The 22,984-nt window shown below is 39.1% G+C and overlaps 1 protein-coding gene across 1 annotated transcript in view; it reads left to right on the top strand.

Moving 5' to 3' along the window:
• Positions 1-14,274: 14,274 nt before the first annotated feature.
• The window catches only part of LOC109785683 (MADS-box transcription factor 50-like), a 39,889-nt gene continuing 31,179 nt past the window's right edge, over positions 14,275-22,984 (top strand). The window contains exon 1 of the mRNA XM_020344280.2: positions 14,275-14,613. Coding sequence (XP_020199869.1) covers positions 14,432-14,613 — 182 coding nt within the window. The 5' untranslated portion in view covers positions 14,275-14,431. The remainder of the gene's footprint in view (positions 14,614-22,984) is intronic.

Below are 22,984 nucleotides of genomic sequence, written 5' to 3' on the forward strand. Positions count from 1 at the left end.
ATATTCTTTAGATATAAGCTGAACATTTTCTAAATAAATCTTAAATATTTAACAGAATACTTGTTGTACGTCAAACATTTTAAATTAGAGTTTTTGCATTATCATATTGAATACCTTTTTAAATTTGTATGGATTTGTTTTTACATTATCATGAAAATATTTTTAAAATGCGACAAAACATATTTCTAAATACGGCAACATTTTTTAATGACATGAAAAAAACATATGCCCATTTTTACACAAGTTAATAAATTTTAAATTTTAAAGAATTTTATTTAAAATATGTACGAAATAATTTTTAAAATGTGACATTTTTTAAGGTCATGAATATTCCTTAATGGTGTGACTTAAAAAAATACATAAACAACCTTTGACACTGGATTTTTAAATGTGTGTTGAACATTTGTTTAAAAGAATAATAAAATTGAAAATGTGCGAACATTGTTTTAATGGATGCACGTCCTTTTGAATAGTAAAACAATTCTTTAAAAATTGCATATACACAATTTTACACTGCATTTTCATAGTGAACATTTTAATCATAGTGTTTGTAATATGTACATTTTGATTATTTTTAAATCTAAATAAATATATATGAAAGCAACAAAAAAGAAAAAAGAACATAACTAACTATGGAACGAAGGAGCATGCGTTTGGGCCGACCCACTTGGGCATAGGTTGACACGAGGCTACGACCGATCTCACGTGAAACACAGAGTCCCTAGCTGACGCAAACTAGCGTCAAAAGGGCGAGCTTTCGTGCAGGGCGTTCTGAATGGGCGTCATCGCGAAGCCGCTACTAAAAATAAAAGAAAAACAAATCTCTAACGAGGATTCGAACTCATAACCTGGCTGTCAGCGTTCTTCATCAGTTGAGCTGCTAGGTGTTCGTGAATAGTAGGTGGCCCCAAATATTTATGAACTCAATGTGTTGGTAGATCCAGAAAAAATCAAAATATTTCGACCACTGATTTTTTTTATAAATATACAACGAACAATTTTGAAATACACATTGAACATTTTTTTGATATATGCTTAATAATTTTCTAATACACATTGAATATTTTGTGGTATACGCTGAACATTTCATTACATATACATTAATTGTTTTCTGTAATAACAGGACGAACATTTTGAACTACACATAGAATGTTCTTGTGATATAAGATGAACAATATTGAAATACACATCGAACATTTTTGTGATATGATGAACAATTTTTAAATATACATTGAACCTTTTTTGTAATATTCTCTCAACAATTTTTGAATTGTAAATTTTTCTAAAAGAACTCTTTTTCTATAAACCATGAACATTTTTTTAAATCATGCACAAAATTTGGAATTTCAAACATTCTCTAAAACAAAGGATAAAAATGAAAACGAAAAAGGATAAAAGGAAAGAAAAGTTAAAATAAAAGGAGTAGAAAAAAAAGAAAAAATAGAACCAAAAAAAAGGAAAAACCGGAAAACCAGTAAAACCAGTGAAATAAAATAACAAAAATATTTGCCAGGCACTGCTTTAACGCTTAAAGTGGGCCGGCAAGCGTCAAAGAGGGTTGGCCGCGAATATCTCAATTACAGCGAGACAGTAGGAAGTAGTGGAAGAAACCTGGTGCTCGCGGGGATGGGAGCTCCTAGTCCGCGCTCACGGTGCCGATTAATGATTCTGGCGCTCGCAGGGCGTGTAGCGGGCCGGCCCATTTGTCCTCTTTCTGTGTAAAGAGCAAAAAATGCGCGAAGAGCAAGATTTGAACTCGGTACCTGAACCTACAGCTACGCCATTGACCAACTTGTGCACGAACCACTACACCATTGACCAACTTGTGCTCTGTACAGTCGTTTGTTCTATTTTATTCTTCCTCCACCTCGCAAAGACCCCGGTCTAGAAGCTTCCAAAACCGTCTTTTTTATTCTGTAACGGTTTTGTTTGCCTTTTTTCTTCCCTTTTTTTTTGCTAAATGCTTGCACTTTTCTTAAAAAATATTAAAACTTAAAAAAACTTCAAATTTGAAAACAGTTCATTGGTTTTTTAAAAGTTCATCAAAATTTGAAGAAAGTTCATCGAATCTGAAAAAAAGTTCATCGAATTTGAGAAAAGTTCATCGAATGTGAAAAAAGTTCATCATAATTAGAAAAAAGTTCATTGATTTTGAAAAGAGTTCAGCGGATTCGAAAAAAAAAGTTCATCAATTTTGAAAATAGTTCATCAGAAAACTTTAAAAAAGTTCATGAATTTTTTAAAACATTACACAAAAAGTTGAAAAAAATTCATTGAATTTGAAAAAGTTCATCGAATTTCAATATAAGTTCATCGATTTGAAGAAAAAGTTCACGTATTTGCAAGACAATTCGTTAACCCAGGAAGAAGAAAAAGAAAAAATATAGATAAGAAAAGAAGTAAAAGAAAAAGAAAAAAAAGGAGAAAACGGAAAAGAAAGAATAAAAGAGTGGAAAGGTTCGAGTAAACCAGATCTGGCTCGGTGGTGCAGTGGTTTCACCTCTTCCTATAGAATAGGCGGTCGTTGGTTCGAATCTTGTAGCGCTGCTAGCCAGTCGGACAGTGTCAGGCTGGCAATCCAGTCTAAGGGTGCGACACACTTCAGGCTGAATGAGCCGGGTTTTCTCTGTTTTTCGTAGGTTTTTTTTTGTTTTTTCACTAGGTTTTCTCTATTTCCTCTGGGGATTCTTTTCTTTATTTTTTATTTTTTTCCTCGTTTTTCTTCGTTACTTTCTCGGGTTTCACTGGGCTTTTCTTGTACTTCTTTTTTATTCTGTTTTCTTCGGTTTTGTTTGTTTTGTTTCTCATTTTAAATAGGTTTTCTTTGTTTTCTCTTGGGTTTCATTGTTTTTCTATTCACATATTTGGTATATATCTAATACATTTTTTGATACATATTTAGAAAAATTCAAATGCTTGATTAACATGTTTCAAATTCTAGATTAACAATTTTTTAATATGTCATGAACATTTTTTCTATATACATTCAACAATTTTTTTCAAATTCTTGAATAACATTTTTTGAATACAAGTTTAAAAAATTAATACTTGGTCAACATTTTACAAATACAAGTTTGACATTTTCTAATAGATGGTCAATATTTTTTCTATACACATTTAACTATTTTCAATGCAAGTTTAATCTTTTTTAATATATGGTCAACATTTTTCTATAAATATTTAACATTTTTAATGCAAGTTTAACATTTTTTCTATACAGATTTAACATTTTTCGATTGCTGGATTAACATTTTTCTAATACTTGTTTAAACTTTTATAAATCTTGATAACATTTTTTAAATAAATGATCAACTTTTGTCACACGCATTGTATATCTTGTGTATACATTTTTCCTATATGTAGTCAATATCTTTCTATACACATTTAACATTTGTTTACAATTGCATGATTGACATTTTTTCAACACTATCTGAAGTATATTTTTGTAATATATGTGTTTAGAATATTTGAAAGCGTAAACAAAAGTTAAAAAAAGGAGTCAAAAAACGAAATAAAAATGTGAAAAAGAAAGAACAACTGAGGCATTGTCCTCCCGCGTACGGGGCCGGCCCATACGGTAGCGCGACTACTAGGTGCTTTAGAGAGATGGCTAAAAAGGTGCTTCAGAGAGTCGCAAGCTTCTCTTGCGTGAGGCGAGATATAGAAGCTCCTGCAAGATATAGACGTGCACCTTGTAGGCAGGTTATGTACATGGCATTTGGATATTTTTCTTGAAAACTATGTGGTAACAAGCCCAAAACATAGCAAATTAAACAAATAAAAGTATAGAATGATATTAAAATTTTGTGTCATAAATAATACCTAACAAAAAATATTTTCAAGGTATCAAGATTGACATTCAAACCGCCACCGGAATCTTATATCTTTTATACCTAAATAGTTCATCCCGACTATCTCTATTATCTGAACACGCACCATGTCACCTCATCAAAGGCCACAACAACATGCATAAGAAAAAGTTTTTCATTATTACTTGATCACATGCACACATCCCACCTCACCACACATGCCACCTCATCAAAGGTCCACTCAACATGCATGAATTATTTTTCAATTATATTATGCCACTTATATTCAAAATATCTTCCGACTAAACAATAATCAAATACAATATATAATATTTATTTTAAATTTTAGTGCATATTGTATTAATTCAACTATGAATGTTACAGACAATCAAATAACTGCAATATATTGCAATCGATTCCCCAGCACTCGCGTGGTATTCTCTATTATTGTTGGGGATCTCACTATTTGGTCACATAGACTTAAATCTGATGTACTTAATGGTCACATGCATTAGTTTTTTATGGATGTTATTCTATTGCTTATGATTTTCCTATGAATTGTTTGGAACATTGTAATAGAGAGGCTAATAAGATTGCTCTTGAATTTGATACGTTCGCTAGAATTTCATTGAAATTTGGTTGGTTTGAGGAGCCTTTTGAGTGAAATTGTACCCCTTATAATAAATGATGTAACTGTTATCTCCAATGAATAAACTGTATGTTTTTTCATAAAAAATACCCCTTTAAAATATATTCAATAAAAGGGCCTTTTCTCTCGAATTACTATTTATTACTTGGCCTAAATTAGGCATAATACACAAGATTAGCCCCCTCAACTATGTCTAAGGTTCATTACGCCACCCAAAAATCTCGAATCCTAGCCATTCCTCGCCATTGCCTATCAATAGTACCCGATGGGGCTAAGGAGATAGTTCGGACCCCCAATCGCACAAAGTATTCTGAACCGTGTGCTTGAGTGGGTTGGCGATTGTGCGTGTGTGTGTGTGTGTGGGGGGGGGGTCCATCGCTTACGAAGGAGTAATCATGTGCGGTGGGGCATCCAAACCCGCACATACTTTCTACCGCTGTCGTGTGTGATAGTCTCTGTGGTCACTCATGATGACTTTCTGGAAACGTGTGCGATTGTTAGGATATCTCTGGCAGCTATTTGATAGAAAATCATGTGTGATGCTTTTGTTGTCGGCGCACACAAGTTCTTTCTTTCGTAACGTGTGAGATTGTTACATTATCTCTGGCGTATCTTTTGAAAATCGTGTGCGGTAATCATACCATCGTAGGCAATTTCTTTTCTTCAGTCGTTTGTAGTGTCCACATCCATTGCATATGGTTTGTTTTCTCAAACCATGACCAAAGCTCAATGATCAACGCATCAGTTTTTTACCACAATTTAATATTTAATACATGCATTTCATATCAAAGGTCGGAATATGTATTTGAACGTAGGCACACAACACAATTCATATAAGTCAATGTAATATAGCATTGTGTGTATTTATAGAATGATCATTGATCACATCTGTCTACCAATACAAGTAGCAAGGTACAAATATTTGACACTGAAAAGCCATCACGATAGATGGTGTACCATTCCAGGTGAAGGACAATTGGGTAGTTGACATTCCTGAAGAAGATGAATACCCATATTATGCCCTCCTTCATGCTTAAATGTGTATGTCATAAACTACTTTATTCGAGTCCTTATATATCAGCGAATAGTAGAAGAGTGGGTTGAGACCCTGTTACATGGACCTACATACATGAAGTTCATGTTATTAGCAATTTTATGCAATTGCACAATATGTACTTTATAACAGATGAATCAAACCTTGCCCCCGTAAATTGCAGCGTCTTCCATTGTAAAGATGTCCGTACAAAAGGTAGTTATAATCAGTTGAAATAAGAATTAGGAGATGTACATAAGTGCTCATCGGGGTTCATGGTCCATATTCACACCATAAACCTGTTCAGATGTCAATGAACTTCATGCACACACATGTCAAACAGAAACTTGTCTCTCAATTAAAGTTGCACACTCTAGTTTCATGCTTTCATGATATACAGATCTATAAAATTGAAAGTTTAAACATTGAACTCAGGAAATATAGAGGACCTATGTTATACCTAAAACGCGTATACACCTTTCCACACATAATTAAGTGTTTGAACTTATTTATCAACAAATTTGAATTGAAAGATACAACACCTTTAGTAGGTCAAAAAGGTATGCAACAGTGATATATATTGCCAAGCTTCAAGCACAACATAGATGAGCAACTCTGAATCCATTCGGTAAACTTTCGGTAAGACTTTCATATTAACGCCAGTATTCGACATACTCTACCTGCAAACATAAAAAAAACCTCAAAAATCCCTAAGACTCACGAGAGACTCGTGATTCTTCTAAACATGAACAACTCCATGTTCTTCATATTTAGAAGAAGGAGCCACTGATGATTCATCTAAAACCTTCAGAGCCTCTTCAAGTGAACCGGGAGATCATATTGAATGTGGGTACTTGAGATAATAGCCTTGCACATCTTTTAGAAAATTGACTCAGAACTGCCCATCTATGTTGTACAAATGGAAAAGAGAAAGATATAGCACTATTGGTTATCATGTTTTCATCATCGGTCTGTAGGCAAGTCTGATGTCACTCTATAAAAATCTATAACAAATCCTCGCTTAGTAGGCATGGGTAAGTCCAACATCGATCCACAAATATCTAATTAACCCATATAAAAAGTTGACCTCAAGAAATATATGCATTGAACGATGATAGGATTTCACATCCTCTTTGGATGTTTAAGTTAATGATCTTCTCAATGTTGGGTGAAGTCGTCCATCCAACATATGCCTCTTTTGGACGAAAGCTCATTACTATTGGTGTGAACGTGGGTTTGCGAAGGTTCATAGTGATGGCACTTATCTCCTTCCTTCCTTGATCATTACAGTAGGGAATTAACGGTGGCAGCCTTTGGCTGCATCCATGGGGAAACCCATAATCACCATTCTAAACTAGAGTGAGGAGGAATGGTGGTGGCGTATGTGATACGGCAATGGTGCATGTATCCATATATCTATACTTGGCTCCGCCCACTTGTAGAAACATATAAATTGGCTTAAGAATCTAAACCTAGAACTATGCATCCGCCCACTTGTTAGATACACTAGATCATGGAAGGCGCGCGTTGCTGCGCCCGTCTGTTTGTAATATTGAATATTAATGTTCAAAGAAAATATTGAATAATTGCTGGAACACAACGATTGGTGTACTCGACATATCTACCACAACCCGGATAACCATCCCCCAGGTGTAGTCCTAGTTCTTGTTTAGTCCATGCTATCAACACTTGGTTTCATTGTTTTAGGAAATCAAGTGCGCACGTTCCATGTCTCCTTTTTTCTCCTAGTAATTTTGAATCTTCTCGAATGAGAAGCACACCATTTCTTCCATGTTGCATTTCTTAGAAGCATAAAAATAATATATGTTAAAACATGCGCACAAAGTAGACTTGAGTAAGATAAACCACATTTCCGGTGATGAAGACACAAACACATTTGAACTTAAAAGCGAGGGAGGAAGCTGGAACATGGTATTAAAAGAAAAGGGTAAATCGGCAACAAAGTTATCTAATCATTAAGACCACCTACAGATAAATTTTACTAACCCTTATTGAAAACACTTGGTATAACTTCAGGCCTTCCTCGTACTTTAACTCCTGTCCATAGTTTGGTTACACTGATTTTTCATAACACAAACCTAAGAAAACAGTGTACTGTTATGCACTAAGTAATTAGAATTATAAAAAATACTATTTATTAACTTGCCCCCATGTGAGTATACAAATTTGTCTCTTCTCTCCACTCCTTTCAGCCCAAAGTGTTGCTCATCATGGGTCCTGTAGTGGAGACCTCAATTTCACATCTCACCGTATAAATATGAGATATTATTTTCAGAGAAATAACAAAGAAACATCTAATGTGGAAACACAAGATATGTTAATCCGACAATATGACAGATGCTTTTTTTTACTAACATGGAGTACTTGAATTATAAGCACATGGATCTCTCTATACTGTGGATCTCCACATTGTTCCTCTTATCTTATAAGATATATAAATTATATGTATGCAGAATTGAGTACTCTAAAATCAAGGTAAAAATAGTAAAGTACCTTGTTAGTAATTCTCATAAGATTTTGATGTGACCAGCACTGCGTCGGTGACAAGAGCAAACACGAAAAAATCCATATGCAACAAGGCTTCACATCTTTAAGGATAGTGATTCTGCTTACTTGTGTACCTAGGAACTGCCCATCTCTTTCAGCCATGTGGTGGTCGATCCATGTTTATAGAAACCTTTGTAAGAAGGTCAATCTTTCATGCATGCGATGATACAATTTTTAATAATCATATACGAATAAGAAACCTTGATATCAGAATGAGACAACCCATAAAAAAAGTATATGAAGATAAAGGGAACTATGAATCAACAAAACCCAAAAAATCCCTGCCTCAAATAAGCTGCGAAGATCCGCTCATTCTACTGTAAACCAAGTTTCAATGTCATCCTTTGTGGTAGCACCTCACCTGAATAAATCCATTGCTAGAGAATTGATACAAAAGGATCAATACCAAGTTCATTGAGGCGTTCGCACAAACACAAACTTGCAGTAAAATAATGGGAAGATCATTCCTGAATATGAGGAATTAACACAAACATATAACACAGTGTGATGGAGATGATCAAACAATGGGGAGAAAACCTCAATTTATAGATTGCCTGCTGCAAACAAAATATATAATCAACAACTTGTCCATAGCAATCATCAAAATTACAAAATGGTTACGCAGAATTTTCAACACAAATCTAATTAGGAGTCTTGTTTACAAACATCCATAAACACCGACTACCATCAGTAGCAAGATCTGAGCAAAAAAAATGCAGATTGGGGAAGGGGAGTGGGGGCTTTAGCAGCATATGGAGAGGGAAAAAAAAGGCATTGATCAGTTTTTCACTAAAGGATCCTCGCGGCAGTTGGAGCTCAGGATTCGACCTTGCTTGCTGATGCAACTTGTAGCACGAATTGCGGGAGAAACCAATCTTCATCTATCTCTAATAAGTGGGAGTCGAGGGATATGGTCGTCGGGGGCACGTGTCGTCGGCGAGTGTGATTGTCCACGAAGGCGGCGGTGGCGTTCGAGGAATCCCCCATCGACCATCTATAAAAGGTGCGAGCAACTGAGGTGTCGAGGAGGAGCTACTTGAACTGGAGTCGTCACCCAAGATGCTCGTAGCTTTTTCATCGCCGCCTCTACAGCCTGGTCAGAGCTTCACGATCTAGCGCGTGGCCATCGGCTAATCAACTCAATCTCCCGTGATAGGCAATCCGTTTGCTGGAGCACGAAGGGTGAGGGAGAGCACCAGGAGACAAAGCTATATGGGAGCGCAGGAACTGAAGCGGCTGTAGGTTGGGGAAAACGCACACCTCCATTAGTCGCCGCCCGTAAGTGGCGCACATCGCTCACGGTGAATGCTCCCTAGAACTGATAATTCATTGCCTCAATGCTTCAACTATAGTCAGTTTCACCCCTCCGCTTCACCGAATAGTTGAGCGACGCTTCGCCTCTACCTGCATTGGCGTGCGCGTCGGGAGGCTCGAACCAACACGGGCGCATGGTCTCGGTCCTCGACCAGTAACCGTCCGAACCGCATCGCCAACACTCGCCTCTCACCAGCAACCATGCGACTCACTTTTTTTTGCTCGAGAGAAGCGACCAACTGTCTCTACTCCTCTCGACGAAGCAAGTTCCTCTTCCGCTCCAAACGAGCCGCACCACATAACGCTACATGGGAGGAGAGAGCGAGTGCGCTCCACAATTTTTTTCTCGCCCTTCCAAAGTTGTGACGGACGGGAAAGCGATTACGACAAACTGAAGGCCTGTTAGGCCCAATTAACAGGAGATTGTGTATTTTGTTACGGGAGAAGCAACCCAGCCCATGCAGCCCGATTTGCACAGCAGAGGAAGGCTGGACCGGATTAGAGGGAAATCCAACCGCTAGAAACGCCCACAACTTAACATCTGACGACCAAAAGCGATAATGGCCTGAGAGGGCTCCAATAGTGCTCAGTTATAATGTCTTTAAATACTAGAGAGAAATCCCACACTCACTAAGACCGCCTTAGCCCTATTGATTCCAAACAATCTTCATTTCTCCCTTGCTCCCTTTTATTTTAATCTTGCACTTTATTTCTGTAGTCGGAATTCTCTCGCAATATTTCATAGCACCGTTTACACTTTTGCTTCGACCTACAACTAATTTGCAAGCATAATATTATAAATCTCTACAAGAGACAAAATCCATTTCATGTGCTCCATGTGGGATCAATACTCTTACTTCGAAGAAGCTACAACCAAACCACATGCAGACCATCACATATATATATGAAGCTATATTGTGTTTTGAGTTACACGCGGGATTCACGAATACTTCTATTTTGGCACATTGACCTGCGAAAATAGGAAAGTTATACTCGATGAAAGAAAAGATGCAATGAGCAGTTCCAAACCTTCTATGGACACATGTACACAAACTATACACTATGATTTTATATTTATTTACATCTAGACATACACTCTAGACACTCAACAGCTCTCTATCAAGATATTTAAGGATACAAAACTGGATGCTCATACATATAAGTACACTACAAACTCATCCAACCCCATGTATAAATCTCATAAGTAGTGTGAGTTTTGTGGTTTTATGTTTAATTTTTAGATCTACGAGAGTTTATATTGAACGGCTACTTTCATAAGCAATTTCACGTAAGCGTATTTGCAACGACAGACATCGCAACTAATACACAAAATATTTAATATCTACTCACATCTTATGTGATTTATTGTCCTAAGAATGATTGAAAGTATACTTCATCAAGATTTTATATTAATGTGACAATTAATAAATAAGTAAAAAAGTTTAATACAAATATGTATCGCATGTACTCCCATGTGTGATATCTGTGACGACATTTGTTACATTGCACTTCATCCCTTAGTTTCCTTATAAGTTTAGTATCCTGACCACCGAAACAAATATTTTATCTTATAACCCTCCATATTAGTCCCTGAATAGTCGTTGTTTTTCATTTGTAACCTTTTTGTGGCCGAAACCATTGGTCAAAAGCTGAGTATCGTTAATAAAACTCGAAGACCTTTAAAATAGTTGTAGACTGTTATAAAAAAATACAAGGCCTTAAATTCTACGACCAATTGTTTTGGTCACTCGCAATCTGCCTAGACCATGTCAAATACAACATGACAAAATTGTGACCAAATGAAATAGTCGTAGATCAGAATCAACCCAATCCAGTTCAGTCTTTTATAATCTACTGATTTTGTATTTTCGGTCATTTTATTTGGGTGCTAGTCAAATTGGTCAGTTGGTCCCACTTGTCATGTTCATCTCATAATTGATCACACACGTTAATTTTTTTGAAATTTGTCAAACCATTTTCAGAAGTAGGTCCCCCTAGTCAGGTTTCCAATTCACATACATAATTAATATTTAAATATCAATAGACTAGAGAGCACATGAAATTCGTGCAAAACAACACTAAGTTAGTCTATTACAATCTTTACAATCTATTAGAACCGATATATGCCTATTATTACAATAAATAATATGCTACTCTTTGCTGAAGAAGGCTTCATGACTTCGCACTTCTAACTTTCATTTAGGCCTGAAGGTCCTGTAAAAGAGAAATCGTCACATTTTTAATTAAGAGCTACAATACAAGAACTTATAAAAAAAATGGCACGACAACAAGTAATTCTCATCACAACCTATCTTAAAAAGAAACTTTACGCGTCGAGCTAATACGACTCCTAGCCAACAGTGGTGGTAAACAAAATACACTATGGAACAAAGGTGCTACTGGTGTAGCACATTGAAATGAGCATAAAAGTCTCGAGTTCTATTTTTCTAAGCTGAAGACAAAAAGTCTCGCCGTTTTGAAATAGTATGGATGTCTATATTTTGATATGGACATTCATATCAGAGGGCCTGAATTCAAATACGTCAAATAAATAAAATTTAAATACCAAATAACATGCAATCCGCAGCACAACGTAAGAATTTCTGCGTTTCTAACCTCTATTGAGAACATTTGCTAGCAAGAATGTGCTGACAATGATTGAATTGCACGCAATCACAAAATATGCGACCCAATATTTTTTTAGAGTTGCTAAAATCATCATAGAAGAACCAAAAATAATATCTAAGACATTGCACAACTGACCTTGCCTAATCCAATTGCTTAGTGCGCCAAAAAGGAGACCATATCCTCAACAACTCACCTGTGCCAATGCATCAACCTGATGCACTAAAACTGAGCAACTGAGACCACTATTTACATCAAACATATGTTTAATATATAAGTATGTGGCGTCACATAGCTACAGAAACCATATCATGAGTACACTGAACATTTGCAGAAGTAGAGCCAGGTTCTCTCAAGGATTGTAGCCTTTGATATATTTATGGTACCTATTTCCTACAGGATCATTTCACTCTAATCCCCTACCTGACTAAACTAATAAGTGGTCAGGTTACTAGTAAGCTGGCTGCAAATTTATCCACTCCATATGACAGTAAATCTGAACTGGAAATCGATTGGTTCAACGATGCAATATATAAGTTCATTTGTAATAAATAACTACAAGCCTACAGCAGCTCAAAATGGCAGTAGCTCAAAATAAGCACCACATATGTTGATACGCAAAGGCGAAAAGCTAAAACAAATGTTTGGTCAGAAGAACTAAAAGCTAAATCATGTCATTTAAGCAAGAATGAGTCATGCACTTATAGGAAAAATACAAAACTAGCGGCCTAGAAAATAGGTCGGCAAGTTACAGATAACTGATCGATGATAGAGCCAGACGGTTGTCTGCACGAGCTGCAGCGGCCTCTCGACTGGCGACGTATATGTCAAGGTGACCCATCCGGAGCAGCGCATAGTAGAGGACCTACACCCTGCATCCACACACATACAAATCATTCAACGAGTCCATCAACAAGAAAGGGTGTCGAGATTTCAAAGTTGGGAGGAAGCAGCTAACCGTCTGAAGAAGACGAACCAGTTATAGGTGGAGACACTGGTGCGCTTGAGTATCGACGCCATTGTTGTTGCCACCGTTTGGATCGGTGTGTCAAGGAGGAAGCCATCCGAGGCAACAACAACTGAGCAAAATGAAAAGTAGGCAACAGTAGAGGCAAGGATCAGGTGGGGACTCAGCGAAGAGAAAGGTATCACCGAACAGGTCAACAAAGACGTCACCGGCCCCGCGGCTCCCCCGCCTAGCTCGCCCTCACCCAAAGATGTTCAATGTAACCTTTTTTACCTTTGGGGGGGGGGGGGGGGTGTATGAAGAATGACCAACACCTTTGATGGTATAAGAACCAGTCGCCATAAGCATGTAAGCAACAGTACATGATACACAACTATTACTGGCGGTTTTGTGCGTAATTAAATAGTAAAAAATAGTTGTGCATGTTAAACGTCAATCTTTTGGGGTGGATGTACATGCGAGTGTATTATTAGCAGGTTGGGGGTTGGAACCCCATCCGCCCCAGCCATTTTCATTTATTTGAGGGCTTTTGTGTGTAACTATAGATTGCGAGGGTGTTTCTGCAAAACAATATGGCGTGCACGGGTCACCCAACGCGTCGTGCACTCGCAACCACTGACAGGTGGGCCTCTGCCACGTGGGCAGATCATACGACCAAATATGAGAGGAAGCACCGTATTTGCACGGAGGGAGAAGTTATGTGACCACAATAATGTATTTTGTAAGTTTTGAAACCAAATTGAAGTTGAGCGCAAGTTATATGACTCCCAATGATAATATAGGTACGAGCTAGAAAAGAAGACAGATCGATATATATAAAAAATGTTATGGGCTCCCAACAATGTTTAAACATGGTCTTGTTTTTGTTAAAAGGGGAGATGTCTTAAACATCTGTGTTGTGCATAGATCGTGTGATGTGCACCCTCAACACTCTGAGTAAAAGGCCAAAGCCCACAAATCCTGCATATGGTACGATATAGAATCGACTGGATATAGAAATTCTGCACGATACAACTAGTAGGACAGCAAGGCACGGCTGCATGCAGGTGAAGGGAATTGATGCAGGGTACCTAGCTTTTTTTTTCCTCTTTGACACTAATTCAGGGACCTAGCTAGCTACTAGTGGCCAAAGGCAAAAATATAATAGTAGCTGACGATGCCTGCCCTTCCCCAATTTGGCTCTTTCATTGTAGTGAACATTCATCTCGGAAGAAACAAGATATAATAAGAAAAGGAAAAGAGGACATATGCTCTTGGCCTCAGAGGAATAAACCCTCTTTTGACCTCATAGTATATGGGAGGCCTTGTCGTCTCTTGCATTGCATGCTCATCCCCATAAAACGGCCTCCTCGCCCACAGGGAAAGCTTGCCATTTCGGTGAGTCTCACTCACCCACTTTGCATGCCGTCATAGCTTAGCTAGATTTCCTTTGTAGTGGTGGTGGTGGAAGGAGGAAGAGGAAGAGGATGGGGCGGGGGAAGACGCAGGTGAAGCTGATAGAGGACCGGACGAGCCGGCAGGTGGCCTTCTCCAAGCGCCGCAGTGGCTTGCACAGGAAGGCTTTCCAGCTCTCGGTGCTCTGCGATGCCGAGGTCGCCCTCATCGTCTTCTCCTCGAATGGCAGGCTCTACGAGTTCGCCAACGCAGGGTAATTATTTAACCACCCCCCTCCTTCCCGAAAGAAAAAACCCATATGCATGGATCTTCGCGACAACTCAGCACAACATTATCTACCGCATTCCCGGCGAACTAAGCATAGTCAGCCCACTAGAGTTCAAATCCAAGAATTGACACAAATGCTCACATGTTTTCTAAATTTATTTTAGGTTCTCCGGTGCTTTGCTTTTTTCTCAACGGTGCCTTCATAGGGATGAGCATATGTTTGTACTGTGTTTCTCGGAAAAAAGACCCATTCTTTATGTTAGATTCCAACCATACCTCCATTTCCAGTTAATTGTACACCCCCCTCTTTTTGTTGGCTTCCTCACGTGTGTTAATTGGTCGATAAAGGAGAGAGGCATGACAGAAAGAAAGATGTGTTAACTGTGCGCATGCAAGGAGATGAGTTAATTGCACATGGAAAATTGTTATCATTCTAAAAAAGAACGTAAGGTTCTGTCATAGGTTATTCCTTCTTCCAATCTTATGATACGTTTACAAATCCAAAGGAGTAAGTACTTGGCTGGGTCTAATGGCCGATGATTTCAAGTTTCCAACTCCTCCAGACCATCTCCTGTACATCCGGCTATTGATGCAATTTGAGCTAATTTTTAAACAAAACGGCCTCGGGATGGAAGGACGATTAGTTCATCTAGGCTGCTCATTTCCCTATGGCCTAGATTCTCTAACCAGTAGGATAATTGGGATGCATGGAAAGCAAAGATGATGATTATTATTATTATTATTATTGTTGTTGTTGTTGTTGTTGTTGTTGTTGTTGTTGTTGTTGTTGTTGTTGTTGTTATCCCCATTGCTATTATCCAGGATTGAATTACCTGGGACGCACTAATGCTTGTCTGAATAGCTTATCAGCCTAACTTTTTTCTGGAGTGTCGTAAGACTGATAATTATGAAGGAAAATTGTCAGTACAATGGAACGAGAACCGGAAGCGAAATGACTAACAAGAAACAAAATTACATTGAAAATCATACTAGCATTCTTCTTCCTCCGTATGATTGCCACCCGTCGGCGAATGAAGATTGATCTAAATCAACAGTAAATAGGGCACCTGCAAATGCCTTCGTCATACCATGCTTTAAGGACCTAAATATTCACTCGCTGCTTGAAACATGATCTATATTATACTATAAGTCGCTGAAGAAACATTGGTTGGAGCATGACCCCATGCAGTATAGGTCCAGATAGTTGGAGAAAATGGGACATGCCGCAAACCAACATGGAAGAAGATGTCGAAGTCACCCCACCAATTGTCAGTCAATTGCTCTCCTTCATAGACACACCAACTGTCAAGATTCGAAGAGAGCAAACATATTTTGGAAACACAAAATTGCACAAGCCCTTCGTCAGCAGTATATCAAACGTCGTTGAGGTAGGGAGAGCTTGGAGAGATCTTATTCAAAGGCGTCATCTTCGCCACCACCTCGTCTATGCCGCCGGGGAAACAAAACCTAAGGAAAAGATAAACAAAACAGACCGATCCACACTCCTCTTACCGCCGACAAGCATTTGGATGGCGGAGAGGAGGCGGACCAATATTGTGGTGGCGACTAGGGTTGGGAACAGGAGCCCCGTGCGTGTGGCTGTAATGGGCCTTAATGCACCTGTATGGTTATATCAGGCTAACCTTGAGATCATTTACCGCGTAGTACAACTCATATTTAGCTATGGTTGGTAACTCTTGAGTTAATTTTTCTTTTTTAGAGTATTTAAATTTAATATTATCATATATTTTACATCTTAAATTCAAATTCAGCATGCAGAATACAATTGGACGTTATAATAATACAAGCACAAAGGACAGTACCATCTGCAGCCAGACGGTACATCAAGATATAGAGGTGCATAGTTTGTGTTCCTTCTCAAACTTTGTAAGCTTTCATCAAGTTTGTAGAAAAATTATCAAAATCTACAAACCGTCGCCGCGACCACCAGCTCGTACGGCCGCGGCGCCTCCGCCGGCGCGGGCAGGCCGCCGCCCCCTCAGCCCTCACGGGCGGTACCGGTGCGGCTGCTGTTTTGACATTAAGGCCGGGAGGTGGAAACGAAGGGTATGCCGTGGGGACAGACAGTTGGGCTTCTTTCTTATGTTTGCGTTTGGAGACCATTGGGCTTCGGTATGCACTTTAAGTTTGGAAACGGAGCGACGAAGTGGCATATAAAAATGTCAATAAAAATTGGCTAAAAAGGAAAATAATCGCTGATGTGGCAGTTTGCTGAGGTGGATAGGCTGTATGTCTAGAAAAATAGCATAGTGGGGATGAACTATTTAGGTATTATAGATACGGTGCAGCCGGTTTCGACTTGCATGTGTATTATGAATTTAGAATAGGGCGTGTCCAGGTCTTAGTCAATTGATATAGTATGTAAGAAGAAAAAAAACTGATTTTTTTGTATGAATCTTCATGCAAAATCAAAGGAATATAGCATGGTCTCAGTCGAGCGAGACTTAGCAAAACTGTTTAGAATATATAAATGCTTGTCTTCTTAGGAAGTGCCCCTAAAAAAGCAGTATGATGTTTTTTTCTTTTGTTTGTTTGACAAGATGAGCAGATGATACACATAAGCACTGTGTCCTTAACTGGGGCCTCTCTCTCAGGTTTACATAGATTTTCACTTCTAGCTACTCATTCAAATATACCTATGTTGTTATGTTGATTTGGTTTTGTGTTGTGCAGCGCACAAGTACAAACATCTGGAGTTAGTATGCCATGATATTTTACTGACATGTGTAATTTCACAAGTAGTTCCCCATTGCTGATGATTAACTTCAGAATTTTGGACTATGAACTCGATTTAGGTGTAGCACAAAGAGGAAATTTTTTGAGGAATAGACAATCTTCGACACATATGGTCTTTGTTAAAGAAATGGGTATAAAACTTTGTTTTTAGATGCAGTTTTCCCCCAAATCGGAATCTAATCTCTAATTTGGTGTAAACATTCATGGATCTTGTTGACTAAGTATTAAATTCTCACATAATAATATTGTATTACTTGGTATAACTGATTGTGCAATACCTCTGCATAGGCCAACAGAAAAGAGGAAGCCGGCCATGAACAAAATCAATATATCCATCATCTGTCACACGAACAATCTTTGACAAACACATATGCAAACCAATTTTCTAAAGGAAAGCAGACAGCGGGTGAAGCACAGGACTGTCGTATGCAAAGAGAAATCCAAACAACAAAGGACGCAGACCACCACATGTAGAGATAAAGGCAAATAGAAGACTGCCAAGGAGGACGTAGTCAAATTAGACAGAAAGCATGCATCCCATGTAGAAGGAGAAGGAATGTCCCGTATCTAATCAATAAATGTTGCAGCCACCCATTAGCTGATTTAAGGCTGCTCAAGTGGCCCTGGAGTACATTTGGGGTAACCACAATATCACCATGAACGCCCATAACTATCATCCACTTGAAGTGGCAAAAGAGAAGCTCCTTACAACACAGGAGAAAGCACAAACAAAACAATGACAGTTTAGCATGGCCCGCTAGCAGGTAACCACCTAGCAGAATGAATGTGCAAGGCAAACAAGAATTCTAGCAAAAATGTGCGACAACTTCTCTAATGTGATACCGCTCTGCATATATCCTTAGCGTCCATATAGTAAAGATCCTATCATTAGGCGCCTAGCCATTTGTGGGCCGGAGGAAACAATTCACTGAAGATTTTTATCACTTCATCACGGGCACTAATCCTGCAGGAGGCTACACCAGAATGATCTAAGGGCATGTACAATGGTTGATAAGATTGTCTTATCTTAAGTCTTGCATGTAATTTAGAGATGACATAAAAATATGTCTACAATGGGTCATCTCTTAGCCTTATCTTCAATAATTAATTATTTCTAAAAACAAGGGGAGACATATTGTGCTAAGAGATCATCTCTTGTCTTCTCATAAATAAGAGAAGACAAGCCTTATCTTATGATTTTTCTCTCCTCCACCTCATTGTTTATCCTACATGGCAATATTAAGATAGAACCATTGTACATGCCCTAATCTAGCAATATGTTTCTTTCATTTTACTATAGTGGAGTCGTGCCATGTTCGGTAAAAATAGATCATCCCTATCAGAGATGTATGAACATGTGTTTTCCTCTTTAGCAACATCCAACATGCATGATGCCTAAATTTGCTTCTTTCTAACTTTTTTCCTACGTTCACAATTTTAGGTACAATGATCTGCTATCTTAAATTGATAACTTTAATTGTAAATAGTAAATACAATCCATATGAACACACCGTATCGACGGGCTTGGCGTGCCGCCGTGCGGGCTATGCTAGTTAATGATTATTCAAGATTGCAAGGCCGGTGCAGGAGAAGTAGTGGTAAGAGAGTCCGGGGAATGGCGAGTCGACATGCGGAGCGGCGCCATTGACGAGACGCGGCCAGAGCAGAGGGTCGGTGATGCCGCGGAAGGAAACGAACGGCGACACGCATGGCGTCGCATGCAACCGCCCCTTTCGGCCTCGTTTGGTTCGCAGGCCAATGTTTGGACCCAAAAGCCCACAAAATACCCAAAGCAATGTTTGGTACATGAGCTTTTCAAGCGCGACGACTATATCTCGCCTTAAGCGAGTATGTAGAATGTCTCGCTGCAAGCAAAGCATGTACAGTTATGTGCCGACTCAACAACGACTTTGAAAGAAATGGAGTAACGGAGTTGAAAAAGGAAGCAACCGGGATTCGATCCCGGGTTATGCGAGATGGCAGCTTGAGCTCCTAACTAGTGACCTAGCGGCGGGCTCGGGGGATGCTGCAAGGCGTGGTCTACTTTAAGAGAATACAGCCGGTTAACCATAAGGCTTTCTGGGTTTTTTTGTGTTTTTGTTTTTCGCGGTTTTTCTTTGTCCTTTCTCCATTTTCACTGTTTTATTCGGTTTTCTATGGTTCTTTTTATTTTTTGTTTTCTTTTATATCATTTTTTCTTCCTTTTTTTATTATTATTTTATTTGTTTTTTGGTTTTATTTTTTCTTTGGTTTATCCTTGTTTCTTTTTTCGGTTTTCATTCTTCATTTTTTGTATATTTCAACAAGAAAAATCCTAATAGACTTTTAAAAAATCAATACAAATTTAGCATTTTTTTCATATATGATAAATTTTTATCTAAACACCTTTTTTAAAAATTTAAATACTTGATTAAATTTTTTATATATGGAATCAACATTTTGTCTATACATTTCTTCGAATTTGATGAATAGTGTTCAAATAAAAATATTAATATTTTTAATGCATTTTCAACATTTTTATACACATTTAATATTTCCAAATGCTTGATGAATATTATTTAAACACTTGCTCAACTTTTTGCTAAAAACTTGATTAAAATTTTATATATACATGATCAAAACAAATTCATGGTTTATTTATTACATGGTCAACATTTTTTATATACACATTTAACATTTTCTGATGGCTTGATTAACAATTTTTAAATACTTTTTCAATATTTTTTAAATCACTTGACATTTTTATATACAGCATCAATTTTTTTCATATATTTTTAATACATGGTCAACATTTTTTGTGTACACATTCAACATTTCCAGAATGCTTGATTGACATTTTCCAAATACTTTTTCAACATTTTTTTGAAAATTCTTGATTAACATTTTATTATACATGATAATTTTTTAGAAAAACTAATCCATGATTAAAAAAATCTATACACATTCAACATTTTTCCGAATGCTTGATAACATTTTTCAAATGTGTTTTGTAGAGTGCTTTTTGTAATATATATATATATATATATATATATATATATATATATATATATATATATATATAGAATATTTTAAAGTATAAACAAAAGTATAAAAATAAAGCAAAAAACATCAACAGAAAATGTAAAAAAAAAAACATTGTGGCTGCCGCGCGCGTGGGTCGGCTCCTCTTACTCACCCCTTCAGCGAGTCAGAAGTTGGATTCGTTGAAGGCGAGATATTGGGGCACCCGTTTTTAAGGGCCAACCCCTCCTACCCCCTCACTTTCCCCTCCAATTCACGGGGTCTCTGAGCATCGACGGTACCCTCGCGGCTTTGCCCCACCATGAGACGGAACCCGCCGCTGCCACCACGCCTCCACGACACCTGCTTCCTCTTCTTCCCTGGCCAAGCTAGCCTTATTGCCGAAGGTATCTCACCGATGCCACCTCCCTTACCCACCCCTTTCCTCTCCCTTGCCTAGTGTTTCTCCCCTCCCCCAACATGGCTGCAACCTCCGTCCACCTCTTCATCCCGGGCGAGCTCGCCGACAACACTCTCTTAGAAGGCATGCCATCACCAGTTCATCTCGTCATAAGCTTAGGTTTCTCCCGTCTGCTTGTGTTGCCCATAGATGTTACGTGATGTATGTTTGTTGGTGGTGCTATGAAGTTATTTCTTTCTGTTTCATGGCATTCTGCAAGGCAAATAGAATGGTGGCCTCGGCATTCCAAACTTGCGTCTTCTAAAGCGGCTCTCAGATCACGATGTCTTTGACTAACCAGAACGGAACAAGATTGCCCGTGGAGTGAGTTCAACCTACAGGTCTCACCGGAATCCATGAGCATTTACAAGTCGGTGGTCAAGCGCACGCTAGGAAATGGTGAGGTGACACTGTTCTGGACATACTGGTGGTTGTAGGACGGGCGAATCAAAGACCTCATGCCGAAATTATTCGCCGCCGTCAAGAAACGAGCGCAGAAGAGAACAGTCAAGCAAGCGATAACCGACGAATGGCGGCAAGATGTATCACCTAACATGTGTTCTAAGCATTGCGCGAGTTCTTACAGCTCGTGGATAGGACCAATCACATTCAGCTGCTGGACGGCACTGAAGACAAACTCGCTTGGTATTGGGAGACAAACGGCTCCTTCTCGGCAAGATCGGCGTACCGGACTTTCTTTGTTGTAGAGTGGAGGCCAAGGGTGCCATGCAAATATGAAGATCAAGGGCGCCGGCGACTTGCAAGTTTTTCACATGGCTGATGGCCAGGGAAAGGTGTTGGACGGCGGACAGACTCGAGCGCCGACAACTACGGCACCCTACAGCTTGCCCCTTCTACGATCAAGCACCAAAAACAATAAACCGCATTTTGCTAGGTTGTGTTCTGGCTAGGAAAGTATGGCGCCCAATCATCGACAACTAGAATAAACAAAACTGGCTACCAAGCGCGGATGCAAATCCAGTGGAATGGTGGACGTCCATAAACCCACAAAAACAACTCAGGAAGGAGACATGGACCATCATTACACTTGTGGCATGGATGTTGTGGAAACACATAAATGACATTGTGTTCAACGGAGTGTCCCCATCCGCTAGTGAAGTGCTCAAGAAATTTGACTTGGAGGGACAAGACTGGAGGACGGCCACGTTGCTGTGCGAGACAGGATCGCTTCCGATTAGAGTAGATGTGTGAGCTAGTAGTGAGTAGTTAGCATGTCGAGGCGTTGCCTATGTTAGCCATCCATAACAAGTAACCAACTTTCTGCCTTTCTTGGCACCTTTCCATCTATGATCTCGATGCGTCAACCTTTGACATATCCTTGAAAAGAAAACCATGAGCTCATCGTGAACAACTTCAAGACCATCGATGGTTGGGGAGCAAACCAAAGACCACGCCAAGATGTTGCCGATGGCAATGCACCTCCGTCGCCTCCCTGCTGCATAGGTTTCTTGAGGCATGCCTCCGTCACCGCCCAGCTTGCCCTCAATTTGTGTTCTAAACACGCGCGGCGGCTAACAGTACACACGAAATCGAGGGATGGAAGGCTGATTCAGGAGACGTACGAAGATGGGAGAACGTAGCACAAAAATCACCATCTTCGAGAGGATGGGAGGGGCTGAGATTGGATCCGAGAGGACAGGGTCGAGAAAAAAGGGGGTGGGTGGCGGGAAGAAGAGTTTGCGCACGTCCTTTGCAGAGTTTTCGCCTGCGCCTCAAATTGCTAAACGTACTATTGGCGAGGAATATAGTTCTTATGTTGACGGTTAGATCTAAACGAGTGGGCCTAACCGTGAGACTCTAATTGCTTCATGTAATTGTGTGTTCATTAGGCGGGTACGTTTAGGAAAGATAATGTTTCCTCTTTTAATTGTAGTATAGATACATCTACTCAACATAAAGAATTATTGCGAAAAATTTGCGGTATCGTGCACGGGTGGGGGGAAGGGGGCTTTTGCCCCCCCCCCCCCCCCCCCCCTAAATGATCCTTATATGGGATTATGTTGTCACACTTTTTGCCATGCCCTAGGGCCAGCCCTGAGGGCAACTCGTCGAAGCCGCTGATGTTTGCTTCAGGGGGCTTCTTGGAGGAAGGTTGGTTATGAGTTCATTGCCAAATCAA

Source organism: Aegilops tauschii, chromosome 7 (assembly GCF_002575655.3).
Source record: "Aegilops tauschii subsp. strangulata cultivar AL8/78 chromosome 7, Aet v6.0, whole genome shotgun sequence".
NCBI lineage: Eukaryota > Viridiplantae > Streptophyta > Magnoliopsida > Poales > Poaceae > Aegilops > Aegilops tauschii.